Genomic DNA, 21,444 nt, shown 5'->3' on the forward strand with positions numbered 1-21,444 from the left:
TAGACGATACAAGCCCGCTCGCTTTCTCTGGTATCAAGCATGTCCTACACAGCCTTGTAGCGGTCCGACTTCGCCTTGGAGACTGCTTTCTTAGCCTCCCTCTTCGCCGCTAGGTAAGCATCTCGATCTTCAAGCTGACGTGTCCTCCACCAGAGCTTATACTTGGACTTCTTCTCACGAATTGCCACACGGACCCTCGATCGCCTGAACTGCCTCGTTCCAAAACCACGTAGCCTTTTTTACTTTGGGCTTACCTAGGGTCGTCTTTCCCAGAGGTCTCCGCGGTCAAGCGTATAACGCTGGAAGTAGATGACCACATTTCCTCCACACTACGAGTAGGGTGGGGAAATGCAGATGGAGCTACGGACGCAAAAAATACCTCCTTTCGATCCTTCAAATTCTACCATTTGATGCGTTTTGTTTCAGTTCTTGGATGTCTCTTCCTTGGACGGGAGATTTTCAAGTCCATAATGAGCAGATGGTGTTGGGCAGCGACGTGGTCTGCAGGGATGACTTTTGAATCCTGCACAAGTCGGCGTAACGTCCACAAATCTGTGTGTGTTTCACGACCGCCGCTGGTGTATGTGATCAAATGCGATTTTCTTTTCCGATGCTGCGTGTTAGCAATGATCAAGTCAACAACATACTCCAGGATTCGCAACCCGTCGTCGTTGCGAGCTCCAAAACCGTATCCACCATGACTACTCTCGAACCCTTCTTTCCGAGAACCGGCATGTCCGTTGAAGTCTCCTAGGATTAGAAGTACTTCTTCGCCTTCCAGAGGTTGGACGTACTGCTCCAGATCTTCCCAAAAGCACGCCTTCTCTTCTTCACTACAGCCCATCCGTGGCGCATAAGCAGAGACGACTCGCAATTCCACTTCTCCTGTTTCTACTTTTACAGCCATCAAGCGATCCGATAGTCGATCCACCGCTGTGACGCTATTTCTAAACGACTCGTTCAATATGGTACCAACGCCATTGCGATTTGATGTGCCATGGTAGATGAGCTTGTAGCCATTGCCTAATTCCCTTGACTTGGAGCCTTCCCATCGAGTCTCTTGTACACAACATATGTCAACGCGGCGTTTTCTGAGACTGTCTGTCAGTTCACGACTTCTTCCAGTAAGCGTCCCAACGTTAAGTGTTGCCAAGTGCAGTGGATGTTGCTGGCGATGGCGGACTAACTTCCTTGGCCGGCTCCTTCCTCTAGCCGGTAGCTCTCGCATATTTGCCACATTGTCCGGGCGAGGACAATGCGCGTCGCTTCTGGGGTACGCCCTAGCTTCTGAAGAACACATATTAGACATTAGCAGTATGACGCGACGGGGGTGTTGTCCTCGCTCGGCTTGTCGCACTAGCAAGCTATCAGCCTGGCACCGGAATCGTCGTACTACCCCCTCACTTAGCTAGCCTGTAGCCTTGGCCCAAGGACCAGGCTACTAGCCGGACACCTTTCTGGCATGGTTGAACCTGCCGAGGCGAAGTCTCGCCACCATAGCTGCCCGACGGCCAGGGCCACCGCTGCGCCGCTTTGAGGCGTGAGGTAGCATTTGCAGCAGCATTTTGTCACGTTATTCCAAGCAAATTATTACCTCATTCAATAATGAAGTTCCGTTATTTACCGTTTGCTGCTTGAGAAAAAGGGCATCGCAATACAATATGTATTGCAGTTAGGAGTATGTCGTGATCGTTCCTCTATTTTTTCAAAGTGAATAGGCAGTAAATGATAAAGATACCAGCATTGGCGAGTATACTAGTGGTAAAATTGTGGTAGTCAATTTTCTGAAAAAATTTTTAAAGAATTTTCTATCACCCTTAACAGCTGGTCGGCATATGTATGGTCGGTTTTGGAAGTACGAATTTCTACTTTTGAACCTCAAAGGCAAACGGAAGGCGGTATGCTTCTTCTCCTTCTTCATTTTTTTTGTGCATTTCTGACTTTGAAGAAAACGCTCGCAAGCTACTCTCTAACCTAATGGTTCGGTGCAAAGTTGAGCAATTGTGCTATACAGTTATGATTCTTATATAGATATCCAATTTTTTCTACAGTGTATTTGATAGTTCAAAACTCATTGCTTTAAGGTGGGATAGCAGGTTTGCTCCTTTATGCATGCTAGTAAAAGATTGGGCAGGTCGTAATGAGGTGAAGAGCCCGAAGCTTGGTGGATTTAACAGGTAATCAAATACCCTTTTATTCTTTTCATTTTAACCGTTTCAGTAAAAGTAATCGTCCCTTCTACATCGGATCCAAAAAAATTGGAATACGGTTCTGTAGCTTTTTGCGGACCAATTCTTTCACAGAGATAAAGGCAGCATACCACGGGGTTGATGCTGTCTCTCAACGAAAAGATAGGATTAAATCCGTAGATTACGAATATGAACGTGTTCACGCGCAATTCCCTCTAAAAGTTCTGCATAACGACGTGGGAAGCGGACTCCAAGTTCGAATTTCCCGACGAGACACCTCGTAACGCGCCACCCCTGCACTGCACCGTGCCACGTCAGCGAGCGAGCGAGGTTTCTCTAGCACCCTGCTGAAATAAAACCAATAAATTGACTGGTGAGAGAACCGCCACATATGCAAAGGTGGCGTTGCAAGGTGCTTCGTTGGAAAATTCGAAGGACGTCCCTTACGTCGTTTTACAGACATATTATTGCCTAACGCGGTTGAGGTCTTCGCTGAAACATGTTGTACTTGAAGACAGCTCTGCACAACCTTTTTGACCTGCAACAAGAGCTCGCACAGAATCTATCCATTCGTCACTGTTCCATATCCTGAGAGATATGGCGTCCCGCGTAGACTGTCTGTCGACACCAAGTGACCCGAGTACCTCATATCATCAATGTCCTATTGTCCAATACTACGAAATGGGGAGTTGTTGACAGAGATTCCACACTACCCCTCAATATTGGACCTATTTAGGTTGGGTTTGGGAGTGTACTAGACAACAATACTTTTTTTGTAAGATCCAGGTAACTTCCGTCATATAACTAAGGAAGGTACGTAGGTCTCACATGCGCAGAGCGTATATTCAAGTACCCAGTTAAGTAATATAATAAGAGCAATATGCATTTAGTAATATAAGAAGAGCCACCGCGAGCAAGGAACATTTGGACTCGTATACGCGGCCGCTCATATCAAATAACATTTTAAAAATACGTCTGATTCAGAAGGAACGCAAGTTCAAGTATCTCCATCTGCTTGCTATCTTATATCAGTATCTTGAAAGTTGCTAAAATTTCGAGAGAAGCCACCAAAGCTGCTGGTTTTTAGACCAACTCTGTCTCGTTGTCGAAATTCGAAAATATCTTCTGATTGTTGTGAAGGGATCTCTTCTGCTCATTTTCTTCTCGCACACCCCTAATTCTCTGACGATTTTCACCTTGTCTCTTCTCGCCAACCGATGGTGACCACGATCTATAGTTATCTACATTGTTTTCCATGTTTTTGTTTGTGAGCAGCTCCAAACGCCAAATTTACCATTGACGACGCTCCTAGGCACCGGTAACTCTTTGAAGTTCGTATCCTGTGCTTAAATAACAGTAAATTTCGAAAGGCTGGCCTGGACTCCAATTATGTCTCTCCAGCTGTTCTTGTACCAGACAGTGGTCTCATTTTCAAACAATTATCTCGGTCTGTTCCTATGCGGCGATGATTTCCATAACAATGACAGCCTCGAAAGTTCGTACATGTTGTTCTTTGGGTTGTTCTCTTTCTGCGAAAACAGAACGCAAGAATATTGATGCTGAGAACTTATCATTTTGCTTCCTCATCTTTATTAGGATTTCTTAAATAAAAATAGTCTATTTTTGAGCATTTTCACCTTTTCCTTTACAGTTACGCAATTGTTTTACTAGTTGTCCATTTTTTGCAATGCGGAGTCCGTCCACCTATCCTGCCAAACTTGCAGAAGTTGTTTCCGGGTCGGTGAACGTCGCTCTAACTTCCAGCATAGTTCTCTCTTTTCATTTTTATGTACTTTCAGAGAGGTATGCGCGTAATATTAACGGTACGGTTCGTTTCCCTCTTTCACTGGATTTCGATGACGATATGTTCTATCGTGAACATAAAGGTTAGTTACATCTGCTGTTCTGCATGATGAAAACTGTGCAGATCACAGTCAGCTTTTAGGAGCTCTTGTCTTCAACATCTTCTTTGATCTAATTAGTAGCTGCAACTTTTATCTCTTATTATGCTTATTGTTATTATTTGATTATCGCTTGCTCAGTAGTTTTCAATGTTCTGTATTAACAAAGTATCTGAAGATCAAAGATATGCTCTGAATAGTAGGGGGAGTTTTAAATCATAAAGTATGATAATTAAAGTCTGAGTTTATCCGGGGTATTTAACTCTTGCGATTCTATGTATGTCGATACACAGCGATACATGTGATTATTCGAACATTCCGAAGTAATCTTTCAAATACATTCGAGGAGCCTAGAACGTTAAAATGAATAGAAAGTCTTCATGAAACTGTATTATTGGAGTGTCCAAGTTGATTTGATTTCAATCCTCCCAGTTCACGAAAGATAACTAACAGGGATTGTGCTTGTTCCTGATGCGTCTCATTTTGGCAGTCATTTGTCAGCATAGTGGTTCTGCATACTGTGTATTTTTTTAAATTATTGAAACTGTCTTGTTTACCTTGTGGTTTACTATTTTTTAAGAACTTTTTTTAAGAGGTTGAAATGAGCTAGTTCTTTGTCGCACAATTTGGTTCCATTTGTCAATATGAGTGCCATTTCGAACTTCTCAAATTCAATTATCCACAGATGTTTGTCTGCGGACTCCTACAATGCCTGACAGAACCCCTTGTTTGATGTAGTTTAACTCATTACAAATATTACTCGGTTGCAATGTTTTTTTTTCTCAAGATCTCTCTGCAGTAACTGTTCTTCCAGCTCGCAGATCTTTCGTTATCATTAGAATGCGATAATACCGGAAACGTACTGCAATGCAATTCAAGTGATCATTTAAAAAAAATCGGGTGACATCGTGGCAACGTACGATTCTATGAATATATTTGATAAGTTGAATTTTGGAACGTACACGAAGAATCTAGTGTTCTAAACAAGTTTTCTTTTCTTTTTTCCTCCACTTTTTTACGTGGAGGAAGAAGAAGCGTGAAAAAAAGTGTCGTAAAAGTATTTGATGTAAATTTCATTCAGACGCTTGTTTTTCGTTGTTTCCAAATTCATCGTCGCAAATATATGATATCTAACTTTCTAACAGACATTTACATGTTGAAGTTCCAAAATACATCTAATTGTATATTAGTGTTATCCAGTTTCAAATCTTCACATTGTGTCTCATAAACAGTTTGCAGCGTGAAATTCATCGTCCCATCTATAGCATGTTATTTACTATTGCGTTTTGTTGCAGTTTTATTTGCGTTTTTACCAAACTTTTGTTAAAATTCTATTCATTTTAGGGAGCCCTTACATGTCAACGCTTTCGAATTCTTGCAATTAGAGTACGCTTAAAGGCATCACCCCACGAATCTGGAGTGGTACGGATTTCCGGTGGAGTATTCGTATACGGGATGGGAGACTACGGAGAGGGAGGTGATTCCGACCATTTCTTTCTAATTGCCGTAAAAAACGGCCCGGAAGATACGGTTTCATTCGTTTTGGCGCACCATTTTGTACAAGAGGTTCGATTGGAGCGCGCCAGTCTTGTGCGGCGCCGCATCTTCCGGGCCGTTTTTTACGGCAATTAGAAGGAAATGGTCGGAATCACCTCCCTCTCCGTAGTCTCCCATCCCGTATACGAATACTCCACCTGAAATCTGCACCACCTCAGATTCGTGGGGTGATGCCTTTAAGTAGGTTAGTATGATGTTTCCTGAAAGAAAAAAATTGAAGAATTCTTTTCCGTGGGTAAACAATGCAAGACATCTACGAAATCTTCTCATAGATGCCCTCTATTCACTCGCTCTCTCCCCATTTCTTTCCCCTATCTTTAACTGTAACTTTCTAGAGTTACGACTAAGTAATTATAGGAACCAGAAATGCGTGAATAATTCTCTCAGAATTTTAGTCTCTGGTATAAGGCAGGTGCTCCAACTGGCTATCAATACTCTTATGTTCCTACCAATGTTCTTATCAGTCAATGCTGTTGTGTCGTTTTTTCTGTTTTTTTTTTTTTTGAAGTCACTTGTAGTTGCAAAAGTAATCTAGAAACGTGACCAGAGCTTGCTTATGTCTAGCACCAAACTCAGAAATAATAGCTCTGATTGCTTCACTGATTCTCCCGTGCAATATCGCTAATATTATATTATTGTTATATTATGAATTTATTTGACCTGTTGCTATAATATGTGCCGCGATTACTTAGAATTATTTATTTTATTAGAGTTATAATTATATATAAATTTACAAATAAAGCCTTGTTATTATTAGAGTATCTATTCATTGAAAACGTGGATTTTATTCTAGTTTCACACAAGTTTTCCGCCTGTGGTTTCCTTGTCGTGAAAGAATAAGTGAACGACAGTAACAAGGGTAACGTTAAAGGCGGAGTATCACGAAATTGGTGATGTTGGGATTGCACCTCCTCATAAAGTAGAAGTTGAGGTGTAGTTCACACGCTCACTTCTCCCCAATAGTCTAGAAAGAGGCGTGGGAAAAACCATTGCGTGTTCCCTTCCTCTCAACAATGCAACGTTTTAAGCTATAAAACGAGAACAGGTTCTACATAGCTCCGGCAATCCAATTAATGTAACTCTGATAAGCAAAGGAGCTGTCCCAGCAGCATAATAACACATCGTAGACGTGTTGTGGATTGCGCTCATCCTAATCCCTATAGTAAGTTGCATCGTTGGAGGGACGGGATCATAAAAGACTATTTCACACGTCTTTTGCTGAATTACTGATGGGAATTGAGCGCTCAGACTAGCGGATAACGCGCATACTTGTGAGTAATACACTACTATCCCCCCTATTCGTGGAGAAATCCCATCATCATCAGTTTCGTGGTATGCTTTCCTTAATCATCTATTGAACATTTTTTTTTATTCATGGTCATGCGCATCTTTTCCTGCTAAACTTTCTCGTTCCTTTCTCCTTGTAATGCCAATGTAATCACTAAGGCTGTAATGACTCCCAGGACTGAGAGCCATGTCAAACGTGAAAAACTCTATCAGAGGTCAAATTTCCGAAAATTAATCTCGCACTCGATGTGAAAAAGCACGAAAGTGTAATTACTTGGGCCAAGACGTCTCCGATGCATTTTACCACCACTAATGCTTCAAACTAGATTATCCTCAAAACCTTTTGTTTTCCTTGTATTGTATGTGTGTTTCAGAAATAGAAAAGAATTCGCTGAACGTAGCGCAGCTCTTCATGCTTTTTCTCGACTACTATAGCAGATTTGATTTCAAGTCTCGTTATATTTGCCTTCGTGACGCAGCAATAAAGTGGAGGTTGGATATTTTTCTTCTTTTTTCTACTAATCGCAGATGATGACGTCTCCGATTGCAGCACGAATAAATTACCCATATTTGATCGTCGGATCTGTACAAATATGTGAAAATAAAATTGTCACTTTTTTGGATAAGATTCAGGGATGGACGTGGTGGATCAGGATCAATCAGCGATCTTTTCACCGTTTTTATCAGAGATCCTATGGACGATCATAATCCAGGAAGAACAGTGAGAGATGTGGCCTATTTGCAGAAGAAAATGAGGTGAGTAACCGTTCGACGTTCAATTCTCAGCCGCCCGCTCCGATTCTTGAAATGTTGCCCTTCTCTCACTTATTAATTGATGGTGTTGAAATGTAATTTCAGAAATTTCGCGAACTATTCTACGTCTAATTCTCTATTTAGTCTGATAGTAGAATAGTATGATATAGCATAAACTGGTAAAGAAATAGAAATCCGGAACTGTAATAGAGCTGATTTTAGGGCTGCTTTGGATCTTTTCACGGTTTCTCAAAGGTTTCCAAAGCTTTCCGATATACTCACTGCTGTATAATTATCTTCTCATCTCTGTCAAAGTACTGGATTTTGAAGTTCATGGAATTGGAAATTGATCTGAAGTGAAGTATTGCAAAGCATAGTATTTCCTTTCGTTTTTTTTAACTCTACAAAGTATACATTTCTCGTTTCGATTGTTTGGGTTTTCTGTCAGAGCTTTAGTTCACTTTGTTTTAGGCTTCATTTTAACAACAGCATTTAATATGAAATGTCAGGTCATTTTTGCTTCTCTCCTTGAATATGCCTTGCAGAATGTCTTAGTCGTGCTCCTTCTATTGAAAGTCCATTTTGTGATTTCTGACCACACGTGTGCAGTTCTGATGTTGCCCCATGAATACGTCGGGAAGATTTATCACTTAACATGTCTGTCGCGCCTTAGCTAATTGATCTGATGCTTTTAAAAGATTTGTTGTACTTTATTCAACTTTGTTTATAGTTTATTTATCTTTGCTTGCTATGGATGAGCTGTTGAGATGTAAAGTTATTGTCATCAGTATAATTTTTGCCTTTACACGAAGAATATGAATAAATCTTTGGAAGTGTGAATAATTGAAAGCAAGACAGGTTATATTTTATTATTCAAATTCTCTGAGCTTTTTCTTCATCCGGGATCAGAAAAATGTGATGTTCCACCCTTATCCATCTATCTGCTGCCCGTCAGCCGTAAGAACTTTGTATCTCACTAGCGGTGAAGATCTACGGATGAGAATTTGTAGTAAAAGTGCCGATATTCATTTGTTTCGCTCTCTGTGAGCTATAAGATTGTCCTTTAGTCAATTATCAACTATCCATACCCCGTTACCTAAGGATACCGCGCTGTATTTGGATCTCATTTGTCTTGGGTGACCTACGAATGATGGTTCACCAGCCCCGCTAGTCGATCAACTTACGTATACTTACAACGATGTCGAAGTTTGGGAAGGAGAAAGGAGATGTTACATGAGATATGCAAAAGCATCAGAGTCCTCGAACATTTTCCAGGCTTTTGACAAAGACGAAGTTGCCGAAACTTCAGGCCACGGGCAAAGTTTCACCAAAACCCCGTTGGGACAATAAGAAAACCTAAATCCAGTCCACAATGCCGAGCTTCCAAGAAGAGAGGACCCGGAGATTGTCGATATTCATGATAAATACGATTGTTACCTCATTGTAAACTAGAGACGTTCATTCAAATACTCTCAGTGAAATATAACTGTCATCGAAAAATAGTGATCGAAATAAAATCTAGATATTTGCAAATTTTAAATTATATATATATATAGATATATATATATATATATATATATATATATATATATATATATATATATATATATATATGTTATGTGTGGTGACATATGTGGTATGTAGTGACATATTCTATTACTTTAAGCTACGTAAGTGATTCTGCGCATCAAAAAAATAATGTATTTTCTATTGAAATGTCGTGCTAACAGCATTTTGGGAAGGGGTTTAAAAGTGACGTAAAGAGGAGACGAATAATATCAAACAAATATCTATGTGCATTCCTATTTTAGTCGAAAAAAAAATTAAGGGAAAGCAAGAAATTCTAGAACTCGTTGCCTAGTGCAATTAACGGTGAAGTTCCATTAAAAAAATAACATTTCATGTCCGGGAAGTCCGTAGTCGGGGGTAATGAGCCTGTTCGAAACCAGTAGTCAATGGGGCGTCAGCGATGCAGTTGCAGCAACGTCACCGTGGGCAGTTCGGTCAGCGAATTCATAAGTGGCGATCTGCGCTGGAAGTCGTACTATTTTTGTGATTTATCTTCACAACGCAGCGATGCGTTGGCACGTAAGTTTTTTTTTCTAAGTTTTTTGAAGTTGCTCTTCATCTTTCTTGAAGATCAGATTAATTCTTCTCTACGTTTATCTATGGCTCGTTCACATTCAGAACGAAGCGGTCCCTCTACGCTTACGAATACAGTAATTCTGCCTCCTACAGTCTCATCTACTTCTCATTATGAAGCCAGAACATGCATTTTATCCCCTCAAACTCGTACATATCACGAACGCGGTCCACATTTACAGGTTCTCATCTTGATGTCCCTAATTGAACTGGAAGCACGCAGTAACCACACCCGTATGCGTGAACTGATGTCACGTATACAAGGTAGGTTGTGATGTTATCAAAGAGTTGAGAAATAAACAAGCTTTTCCAGCGCAAGAGTTCTTCTCCTATTAGAGGCTGATTTTTTTCCAATTTATGAAAAAAAAGTATGAAAGCTTCTAGAATCTCTTTTTCTTGCAATTGTGGAGTCCTCCTGTCATTGACAGCTCTGTGCCATCTTGAATAGAATAATTTTCCATATTTTCTTTTGTCGCTTGACCCTGACATTCACGGTATTTTTTTTTTCTCGAAAAAGTTGCTGTTTTCTACATGTGTCCCATCCAACTGGCAGCAGATTCCGACGAATGCGTTATTGTATTTGTAACTTCTTAGTTTAAACGTTTTTCGTCTAGACAACCGACAGTCGCAGACTACTCCTCAAGCATTTTCTCTGATTTTTTTTGAAAACTGAAAAATGAAAGAAAGACTAGAATTGAAATGTTCCTTGCCAAGTCCTGCGAATTATTGTAAGATTGTGTCCAATTAATTGTACAGATCGATCGAGTCAACCGTATTTCCACGCTATTTAGTGTTGTTTCAGAGAATATCAAAATCACTGAGGACTTCTGAACAGCTGAACGTTAGCATTTTCAAAATTTCGCGAATTTCGATGTGAATTTCCTTTTATTCCCTAGTTTCCTTTCTTACTTTTCGTGGTCCTGAAAAGATTTGGCAGTGTTTTTCTTGTTCGAAAAAAATGTTCATGCTCACCGCATTTCTTATGAACCAATTGAAGTTAAGCACTTTAATGTCGAGAATGGCAAGTTAGTAATGATCGTAGCAGTTTTCCAATGGTTCCAGTTGCTAATGAAATTATTCATCTCTATAAATTTCGAAGACCATTTTCTTGTTCAAAAATTTTTTTCCATATCTACTTTTCTCCTTTCCTTTCTATTGAATAAAACCATTTGTGTGTTAGAATTTTCCAGAATTGACGGTCCCCGTTTTGGTTGTGATCATTAGTGACAATCGAGCACATGACAACTTTAGCCATTTTAGGATTGAGCTTCTCTTCGTTACAGCTATTATTCATACTGACAAAATTTGTGACTACAGTATTTAAATGGGACTTCTTGATGAAGTAGTTTTAGTCGATGCACACAGTTTTGAAGTGCGATGATGTACAGTTAATCATTGTTGGATTCATAAAAGTCTGCTTCAGGTTTGATGTCACCATTGAAACGTCGAATGCACGGCCTACGAACATTTAGCCCACCGGATAATGGAAGTTAGTGCAAGTTTGACTTTGCCGTGAGAATTTGTTGGATTATGGCCAGTTTTCAATAACCCTTGCACCCTGTGAATTTTCATAGGAAAAAAGAAATCCACGAGATTCTAATTGCTGCATTGGACCGGTCCAAAGCTGATTTACATGCGTCTTGAGAAGATTGCGGCCGTGTGCGGATTTTTGATTGATGTGGTGCTTATAGTGATTGCATTCAGTAGAGATTAAGAGAAGTGCGGTCAGCTATTGTTCCCTAGTATAGTAGTGGGTTTATTGAAGATGGTCATTAACTGAATTGTGAGTTGCTTTGAATAGGAACTGTTGTGCGGAATTACTGGTTGAATGAACTGGCCCAAATTCTCGTGGTGTCATTTTTTACTGAGAAACTTGCTATCTAATCTTTTTTTTTATCGAGGATACAGTGTCATATGTAGTCAGTCCTGGCTAGGTGATCTAGTAGATCAGATGTGACAATGCGTATCAGATAATCCTCTTTTTTTGCTTCCTCAAATCGCTATACCCGTTTTAGGCGGAGATTAGAAGAATGTTAAAATTAGTTGTCTATTCCTCTCATTATTATCGGAGTAAGAGTTCATATTACTAGAGTTTACTGTGAAATTTTCGGACCATTTGAAAGTTCTGTACCTTGAAACATTTTAAGTGCTGCAGTAACAATTACAAGTTGAAGTAATTTTTTTTCTGGAGTACTGCTCCTTGTTCTAGTTGTGATTGCATGCGCATGATTACATAAGCAAGAACCTGCACTTGAAACCAATCTCCTACTTCTTTTGCAATAACTGCTCAATATTTCGTAAGGAATCACGAAAAAATGGGAGAAAAACCTAGCCATTGACACAATTCAATTCTTTCATTGGATTTTATGAGGCTGGCATGGTCGCGGTGATGCATCGAATATCACAGGATTGCAGGCGTTATTCTCCAATGACATTGGAAGATAGGTTTGCATAAATACAGTTCTTCTGGAGATGGGTACAATCGCTCATTCCATAATGCACTGCAGATAGGGTCACCTTTGCCCGATCGTAGACATTCATCGGATGCTAAGACAATCTCACATATGGGAACCACTACGATAGACTCGAGGAAACATTAGGCGGAACAAGATGTCCGATATTGCCTTATCTTGCAAAAGGATAAAAAGATAAAGTGTCTGCCTTTGAGCAAACCGCTTGGAATGCGCCACCAGAATCGTTTGCTTTACGAACGCCTAATTGGCCTGTACAGTGACTAGCGGGCCTGGCCGATGTGCCAAGTCAGTGTTTTTATCCTCACAATCTTTTATCCTCCAATTCTGGCACCAATTTACTGACCCGAAGGGATGAAGTGCTTGTTGAGCACCGTGGCGAATTCGAACCTCAGATCGATCGTGCAGAGACCTCTTACCGTCTGCGCTACACCCGCCGCGGTTGTAAAATCGTGTTATTAAGTAAACTAAAGCACAAGATAAATTCAATCCTTCAAAAAAAAAAGAGGCAAAATCAGGTTATGACCAAAATCACTAAGGATGTTCACATCTCCACACCTTAAAACTTTGAAAAATTGCAGTTGTCCGGAATTCGAACACGGTTGAAAGGTGATAGAAACCCAGATTTGTTCCAGATGCTTAGTCAGTCATAGATGGGGTTTCCCAGTCATCTTTATTCTTGTTCTAATTTTGACTGTACGAGATGCAAGAGGATGGGATGGTGCTGCTCAATATATTGACGCCACAAAGTATCTGATTTAGTTCACTGACTTCTTTTCTCTTCCTTCGCGTTAATTGATGCTTTTGAGCGCAAGTTTAAGATTTTGAGGTTTCTGCGAATGAACCTTCTTCGCGGAATACGTTAAGAATTTTACCCTTCATAAGTGGTACTGGGGACCTCACAGATGGAATTTCTTGGCTGCTGAACATAGTTCTAAGCCAGCTGCTCAGATATATCTCTGCCCACCTCAGTAGCTCAAACAGCTTCCTCTAACATCTTCGAGTACCTGGTTCGAACGTGAATGTGTTATAGACTCGTTTGACGTTACGTCGCTCTATACGAACGTTTCAAACGACGTTACGATGCAAGCTGTTCAGCAACTGCTCACGCGACACCACGCTTCATTGAACCTGTACTCATTGAGCATTAGGGACATAGTGTCACTGATAAACTAGTGCCCATATTGCTCTATTTTCATGGATTCCTATAGATAGAGGGAAATAGATTGCTCTCGGTATGTGCCGCAAAGATCTCATAGTACCAAGCCGTTAGTTATCTTAAGGGAATTTCTCACCTTATGCGCTAAGTAGTGGTTGTTCTCTAAAGTTTCGTTTGGTGTTTCAAAATGAGAATATACACGGCAAAATATTGTATTGTGTAGTAATGACCTTTATCAGATTAGAAGCGCAAGTATCTTTTAGTATAATCATTATTGTCATTATTGTTCTTGTTTTTGAGTCGTTTGCATTTCTTCCACAAGCATAGCAATGTGGTAATCCACTCGCATATTGAAAGAGTCCAACGTTTTTGAGACCACGTCGAGAAAAATAATTCAAATTCATCGCGATGCGCCACTGTTGTCCTCGTGATATAATTATTAGGTTGTCGGAAAAGCCATGACGTATTTTTCCTATGTTTTTCAAAAGTCATTTATTTAGCTTGAAATTCTGCCATATTTGAGTGAGCTTCAAAACTCTTCGATCGTAGGAGGATTTGTCTTTGTAGGCGAAAAACTGACTAAGGTGCCGATTTGGAGCCTCATCCGAATTGAAGGTCATACCTTGCAAGGAGTTTTGAAGAGATCGAAACAAGTGGAAATCTAATGAGTTTCAGGAATTATGTTCCATAACGACAACGCAAACGCACACTTAATCACCCGTTAAAAATTATTGGAGCTTGGAGGGATGTGTTGCCACACTCACCATACTCGTTTGATCAAATCAAACTTCAATCAAATTTATCGAACAAAACAGGCAACATATCGCTGATTGATCTCTGTTCTTTCTATGAAAAAAATGACATTTGAAAAACAGAAAACAAACGTCATGACCTTTCTGGCAACCTAGTAGTTAGTTGTACTTTTTTAAAACTGATCTACGTTAAAGGCATCACCCCACGAATCTGAGGTGGTACGGATTTCAGGTGGAGTATTCGTATACGGGATCGTAGATTATGGAGAGGGGGGTGATTCCGTGAATTTCTTCCTAATTGCCGTAAAAAACGGCCCGGAAGATGCGGCTGGTGCACAAGGCTGGCGCGCTCCAATCGAACTCCTCGTAGAAAATAGTGCTCCAGAACGCCCGAAGCCGTATCTTCCTAGCCGTTTTTTACGGCAATTAGGAAGAAATGGACGGAATCACGCCCCTCTCCTTACTCTACGATCTCGTACACGAATACTCCACCTGAAATCCATACCACCTTAGATTCGTGAAGTGATGCCTTTAAATAATAGCGGAAGTAGAATGAAAATGACTCAGCTTTTAGAGTTAGGATCAAAAAACAGCGGAGCAACTATTTCTAGAGAACGCGAGCTTTTTCTCTTTTGGAGCTGTGTTGTTCTACAGCTTGCCCACAAGTCTTCTTGGCTAATTTCCATCTATAGTGTGAAGTTCTTACCTGAGAATTGCAGAACTGGTCACATTTTTTCCAAAGAAAAGTTGGAGAAAGATCATAGATGGTGTCTAGAATAGTTTGTGCCCCTATTTGTACATAGTGATTTTTGCTGAGTTCGTTGCCTAAGGATATTCCACCTGTACTTTGATTTGGGGGATCGTGCACTTTTCAGAATGCGGACTCAGCGAAGAACTACGATTCTGTAGGCCCATGTGTGAACCGTCGTGCGCTGAACTCCATCCAGTAAGTGTTGATAACATATTATAACATTTTCACACCATACAGATGCAACTATTTGAGAGCTGCGCTGCCACCTGTAGTTTGGCTGTGTGCATGTGTCAACGTGGGTTTGTCCGTCAGTCTGGAATGTGCATCCCGATGTCTGCATGTAAATTCTTCGATTTAGAACCCATACCAAAGAAGGTTTCGTGTGTGTTTGATTCAATATTGCACGCATTTTACTTGTACAGTTTTTTAAGGGAATCGATTTTCTAGCAAAGGCAAAAGTAAGCATCTCTTCTTCAAGTCGTACACTACCTAGCAAAACTTCTGACACAGCCGTTCTCAATCGACCGCTTCGCCCTCCACCGAGTTTGTTTTGTTGTTTCCTTAAATTTGAACTTTATAAATTCCAATTTACTTGAAAAAGCTTGAGAGGAGAGAGGGGCATCTTAAGATCAATTACAAGAAATTTAGAATAAATGAGTAACACATTGAGTTCCTCTCGTTTAGTTTCAGTAGATGGCACAACAAAATCCTATACGAAGTGACTACTCATCAACAAATCTTCCTCTCTAGATAGACTACAGGAAGTTAGTTGTGTTGTCTTTTGTGCATTTGGACAGGAGTTGGTTCAGCTGCTGGTTCACTATTCGAGCATCAGTTAACGATTGGTCTCATGACAGCGAAGGGAATAACCCAGTCAGAATACGCACTCTCTGTTTCTGTTGTATCAGAATCAACTCATATTATAGCAGTATCATTATAATATATTATCAAAACGTGGTCCGAAAAAAGAGTGCAACCAAGTGATTGGGGCGTGTAGGAGAGACGGTCTAGAACGTTTAGCCCCCAGGCTTGCACTTCCAGACGCTACGTTCAAGTAGCGAATTCGTGGGGGCCAGAGCCACACAAGCTACCCACTGGTTTTTAAAACTAGTCGCTCATTGCAGCAGTTGAAGAGAGAACATTCTGACTCTAGAGAAGCGCCCAGTACGACAGCCTCTGGAAGGATCAGCCTGCAGAAGCCGTAGAGGGTGCGAAACGAAAAGGTGCTAAGATGACCAACCATACATACGACGCGCGTAGTCCTCCATTGAAAGGAAGCAGTGAAGATCTGATGATGCGATCAAAAAGGCAACATCAGCGGACTAAGTAATACGAGAAAACATCGTCAACTGAACGCTGTGTAACATCATCTATTTAACGGAGAAGAACTGTTCTTAAGAACTTGCCAAAGTATAATAGTAAATGGATTGGTTCTCGCTGATACGAATGGGGAAATCTGATTCTTTGAAACAATTAGCGAACCAGATTGAGTGTCTATGAATAAGATATGAATCAATACCTCCTACAAGATTTCTGCTCGAGATTTGAACGCTACAAAACTAGCCTCAAAAGAGCAAGATCTGAAGGGCCTGACATGACTCACATCGCTACGCACGGTCGTATACAATGGAACAGACAGAGGAAGATTATTTCCGAATTTGTCATGAGACCTATGACCATCCATTAAATTTAAAGCCTTCGTTCACATCATTATCAGTTGAAGGATTGAAAGAAACAGAAGTTAGGTATTGAACCAACGTTTTACACGGAGTCGGATCATTGTATTCTTTAAAGAAGATTTTCTTCTCACGGAATTCAGCGGAAACAACGATGTCCACAAAACGATGTCCCCAGACTATCGTTATCATGAGGCATCTCAAATCGTTGGAAGGATTTTGGGACACTGGATAACATCGAAAATGAATACGAAAGAATCGTAGAACATTTTCACGACTGTACGAGCAACGCAAGGAGTTCTAAACTACGACTCAGTCACCCATAACTCTTGAGCTGATACTTCATCGTTGAGCTACACAAGCCGAAGGCGGCAGCGGACTCACGTTCAACATTCCTACAATTAGCAGAGAAGTGAAAAAATATTGTGGAGAGAGCGAGAGCAAAGCAGCACAGTTGCCTGATGCTGCAAAGCGGAAATAAATATTCGCTGCTTCGAGAATGGCGAAACAGAGAAGAGAATCTTCCTGAATCCAAATTGAAAAATAACAGCACGAAGAAGGAAAATGGGGAAGGTCAAGATTTCTACTCTGAAGTCATAAACTTGTTTCCTCAGCATCTGTGGGAAGATGGAAATATCATCTCAGAGTCCCTCCTTCTTGAAATCCTATACGCTACCACGACGGAGAAGGATCGTGCGATACTTGGTCCGTACAGAATCAAATCCGATCATCCGGAAACCACCAGCAGCCCTCCTTAGCATGTGGCGGGGCTCTTCATGCGTTCCTGTCGTAAGACAAGGTCTCAACCAGAGCAAGATCAGCAGGGCAGCCTTTTTTGTACATGAAGGGAGATTCACGTGACATCAACAACCATATCCCAATTTCCCCTTATCTCATGCTCATAGCAAGGAGTATTGGAAATCACTAGGTGAGGGACGGGCATGTGAGCAGGGTTTTAAAAAGGATTTAGCACGATTAACCACATACACACTGCTTTGAAACTCGTCGAATTATCGCGCTCATGTAAAAATTAGATCATTAGGGCGTCTCTAAAGTTTTCTTATGAAAAGTGTAGCAGCGACAAAAATTTCCTCACTTTACGGTTAATTGGCAATGTTTCGGAAGAAATGGTTCCCGTATGGTAAATATCCCACTCTTAAAGATTTATTCCAAATAGAGCGAAAAACGTGATGGTGAAAGTTCACAGCTGGATACACGTCTATTTTGCTAATGATACGTTCTGATGGCATGTAGCATCAATCAAGAGGAAGGAGAGGTGATCGAAGTTGATGAAACGCGATAAAAGTCTGTTTTTCACTTGGACCTCAAAGAGACGATGTTACTGAAGCACGGATGGGATTCTGACGCCTCATTCATGCTCACCGAAACGAATATATCCGAAAGTTCTAGCTATGTATATCTAGGTCGGGTACCTACAGACATCCAAAGGCGCGGAAAACGGCCAAAAAGATGCGGCGCATGCACAAGGCTGGCGCGCTCCAATTGAACTCTTTGTGGAAAATAGCGCGCCGGAACGCTGGAAGTCGTACCTTCGGCCGTTTTTTACGGCAATTAGGAATAAATGGACGGAACCACCCTTCTCTCCATAATCTACGACTCCGTATAGGCATAACCCATAACCCCTGAAACGCGCATCACCCCAGATTCGTAAGGTGATGCCTTTAACATGCTGAATGACCGAGCTGGACAGGGACAAACGAGCGGTTCGGTGGAACCTATGAAAGCGTTAAGGATTTAGTGAGGAGAACAAAAAACATTCGGCTTTATGATCACATGGTTTGTATATTCTTTCTGTCTTGAGCTATGCCTCAGAAACCTGGTTACTTTTCATGTAGGAGGAAATTGCGTACAGCGTCAGTTCTCAACTTTGGCGATAAAAAGGAATACTTTTAGATTCTAGCAGCGTTTTAGGTCCTCCCTTACCCTTATCTTGCCTCAAAATAAGCTTAAGATTGTTGTATGGAAACAGACAAGTACTGGAAAAGGAATTAAAAATTCTACTTCTTTTTGACGTTTTTAGATTGTGGTCAAGGACAGCAGTTTACTCGCTGCGTCTGCGATGCAACTTGCACCGAAAGCAAAGTACAGGACTTTCGCAGTAGCGACTCCAATGGTAAAATCATATTTTTGACTGTTGCTTTAGGTTGTTCTGTTTAGACGTGCCATTCATGTTCATCCGGCTGTGGTTGTTTTCTTCATCATGTTCGGAATGATGAGGGGATCTGCGTACTATTTCGTGACTGCCCACTTCCTCGCCCTTCAAAAGTCCGTAATTATACTTGTTAACTGCGGACTGCAGTACTTAAAGATCTCCTCCAGAAACCAACGGCTACGGTGGTGTTCAGTTCAACATCTAAACGGGCGGTTACTTCTCCGCACCATGGAGGGGAAACGACAGGTCAGTAACTTCTACTTCTCCGCTTCAAATTTCCCTCAAATGAACTCTGGGAAAGAGGGAAGTATATGAAGTATTCTTCGGCAGCGATTTCGCAGACGTTGATCCTGATTAGGTCCATGGCCATCCAGTGGCGTAGTAATGTTGATATCTCTCTTATATATTTATATATTTATCTAAATCTGTATACAATACATACACTTTTTGACGCTGATTTGTGAAAGTATTACAAATCTGAATAATTAAATATAATGTGAATATCTTTTGCAACATGTTCTACTGCAACCGCTTCGCTCCTACGCACCGCTTCGAGCGCTGGCGCTTATGCAACTGCAGCTTGCTTCATGTCGTTTCGACTCGACTATACCTATGTAATATGTATAACATTCGAAGATGTCGCCTGGAGTTGTTTCTGCACATTTTACAAAGAAAAGCAGCTGACTAAAATTAAGCAAATAGTTTGACGACCATGACCCTTCTACCCTATGCGCTATTACATATACATCTACCCCTGTTGAGCGAAAACTCAACTTGCTTAAACGCAGCGTTTTGCGAAACTGACAATGTTGAGTTCTCGGTGGCTCGATGGACAATTGTAGAGCTCGTGGTGTGAGTTGGAAGTTCGGGGTATGAGCGTGGTCCCACTCACTTCCTTCTAGTCGCCCTGACAAACGGCGTAGGAAATGGCGTTTGTCCCTCGAGGTAGGTGAAAACGCTCAAAACTTCTGCACGCACACGCCCACGAAAAAAGACCAAAGAGGCCTCCTCGGCAGTCTATCTAAGGAAAACGAGTGAGCATGCTGGGGAACGGGAGCGTGTACAAAGGTGGCACCTAGTAGTAACTAGAGCGGTTCCCACGGCGTTTCCGATGACGATTGCAAACAACTGAACGGGCCACGATCATACTCGTAATCTCCACCCCGAACTCCATATTTGCTCACAGATATCCCAACATCGTCAGTTTTGTAATACTCCTACGTAATACATACGTCTTTAACGTATGACGTCCTGAGATATAACGAGTTCGAAGTCTCTCTTTCTCATTCGTGGCTGTAACGTAGCGTGGTAGCTAACATTTAAAATTTGTAAACCTTTTCTTAGATTCTTTTTTTTTACATTTAAGGTTCCACAAAAAGCATTGCTAAGGTTCAACCTCTTGCAAGAGGAGTAAAGACAGACACGAAAAGCGTACGGAAATTAGGTGGGATATTTTCACATTCGAAGTTCAAGAGTCTCAAAAAAATCATGGAGTTCGTCTAAGGTGGCATCAAAAAATCACGACAGCTCTCTGTGTCGAAACGAATAAGGCAGAAATTTGGTTCTAAGAAGACCAAAGAAGTTGCAAAAACTGACAAAGGTAGCAAAGGTAAATTCATGTCCACTTGATCCAGCATTCAACACGAGCATATAATGCAACCATTATAGGACCAATACCTCCAGTTTCTGCTCAGCACGTTTCTAAGACCAAGACCGCACAGTCGCAGAAATCGAAGAAAGCATCTAAGGATGGAAAAACTGGCCCATTACCTCCATCAGCAGCTCCACACAAATTAAAGCCTAAAAAAAGAGGACCTCCAGCGGCTCGACCACTACATTTCGGACCGCCAGGGATCACTCCTGTAGTGTTTTTCAGAACACGACGAATAGCGAGAAAGGAACGGGTACTGAAGCATTTGAAGCTTCGCACAAAGAGACGACGTGTTCTATGACGAAAGCATCAGAACTTCTACCTGTTCCCAATTGTCAATCATTCTTTTAAAATATTGCTGTAAATAATTGCTTCGGAGAAAAAATTTCACCAATTTTCTCTTCTTAACCGGAAATTGTGAATCTACTCTTGTCTTGGGTTTTTTTGTCAATTTGTTAGTTTTTTTCCTGATCCAGTTGTCGCAAGCAGGAGAATCAGCGGAAGCACAGCGAATTTCTGTTGTAAGATAAAAGACAAAAATATTGGCTCACTCGAAACATGCTTATAACATTTTATTCCTCTCAGCTGTATGTGTATGTGTTACCTATGTCAAACTATTTTTTTAATGAAATGTTTGAATTTATTAGTATTTAGGGGCGGGTGTGGCGCAATGGTTAGAGGTCGGTTGTAGCCACACGGTCGAGGGTTCGAAACCACCCTAGTGTAAACCAAACCTTTCATCTCTCCGGGGTCGATAAATTGGTACCGACTTGTCTGGGAGGATAAAAACACTGACTTGATCATCGGCTGGCCCCCGCAAGTCATTGTATAGGCCAACACGCGTTCCAAAAACCTCAACGATTACGAATTCCAGTAAAACGCGTTGGCGCATCCCAAGTGGATTGATACGCCAGTGAATTTATCCTTTATCCTTTTTTTATTAGTGCTTATGCACAGAACCAAATACAACACATAATATTAA

The 21,444-nt window shown here is 41.1% G+C and overlaps 4 protein-coding genes across 7 annotated transcripts; 2 read left to right on the forward strand and 2 right to left on the reverse strand.

Annotated features, from left to right (window-relative positions):
- Window positions 1-44: 44 nt before the first annotated feature.
- Window positions 45-319, reverse strand: RB195_015260 (uncharacterized protein; the record flags this gene model as incomplete). The annotated part of the gene is made up of 2 exons (XM_064205883.1): window positions 45-204; window positions 255-319. The coding sequence occupies 2 exons, from the start codon at window positions 317-319 to the stop codon at window positions 45-47; spliced, it is 225 nt and encodes a 74-aa protein (XP_064061764.1).
- Window positions 320-400: 81 nt separating this feature from the next.
- RB195_015261 (uncharacterized protein) lies at window positions 401-1,300 on the reverse strand (the record flags this gene model as incomplete). Of its 2 annotated transcripts, none has more annotated exons than XM_064205884.1 (1): window positions 401-1,300. In XM_064205884.1, the coding sequence occupies one exon, from the start codon at window positions 1,298-1,300 to the stop codon at window positions 401-403; it is 900 nt and encodes a 299-aa protein (XP_064061765.1). The 2 variants fall into 2 exon arrangements, with proteins under 2 accessions (XP_064061765.1, XP_064061766.1); XM_064205885.1 differs by having other exon boundaries at window positions 401-1,228.
- A 162-nt stretch (window positions 1,301-1,462) lies between these two features.
- Window positions 1,463-7,979, forward strand: RB195_015262 (uncharacterized protein; the record flags this gene model as incomplete). Of its 2 annotated transcripts, XM_064205886.1 has the most annotated exons (7): window positions 1,463-1,485; window positions 2,085-2,177; window positions 3,841-3,926; window positions 3,989-4,075; window positions 7,309-7,426; window positions 7,568-7,690; window positions 7,910-7,979. In XM_064205886.1, 7 exons carry the CDS (start codon window positions 1,463-1,465, stop codon window positions 7,977-7,979), a joined length of 600 nt encoding a protein of 199 aa, XP_064061767.1. The 2 variants fall into 2 exon arrangements, with proteins under 2 accessions (XP_064061767.1, XP_064061768.1); XM_064205887.1 differs by lacking the exon at window positions 1,463-1,485 and having other exon boundaries at window positions 2,113-2,177.
- Window positions 7,980-10,023: 2,044 nt separating this feature from the next.
- Window positions 10,024-20,763, forward strand: RB195_015263 (uncharacterized protein; the record flags this gene model as incomplete). Of its 2 annotated transcripts, XM_064205888.1 has the most annotated exons (6): window positions 10,024-10,093; window positions 11,253-11,318; window positions 18,680-18,802; window positions 20,178-20,255; window positions 20,316-20,420; window positions 20,480-20,763. In XM_064205888.1, the coding sequence occupies 6 exons, from the start codon at window positions 10,024-10,026 to the stop codon at window positions 20,761-20,763; spliced, it is 726 nt and encodes a 241-aa protein (XP_064061769.1). The 2 variants fall into 2 exon arrangements, with proteins under 2 accessions (XP_064061769.1, XP_064061770.1); XM_064205889.1 differs by lacking the exons at window positions 10,024-10,093; window positions 11,253-11,318; window positions 18,680-18,802 and adding an exon at window positions 19,738-19,756.
- Between the last annotated feature and the right edge of the window lie 681 nt (window positions 20,764-21,444).

This window comes from Necator americanus, chromosome V, assembly GCF_031761385.1.
Source record: "Necator americanus strain Aroian chromosome V, whole genome shotgun sequence".
In the NCBI taxonomy this organism is placed as follows: Eukaryota; Metazoa; Nematoda; class Chromadorea; order Rhabditida; family Ancylostomatidae; genus Necator; species Necator americanus.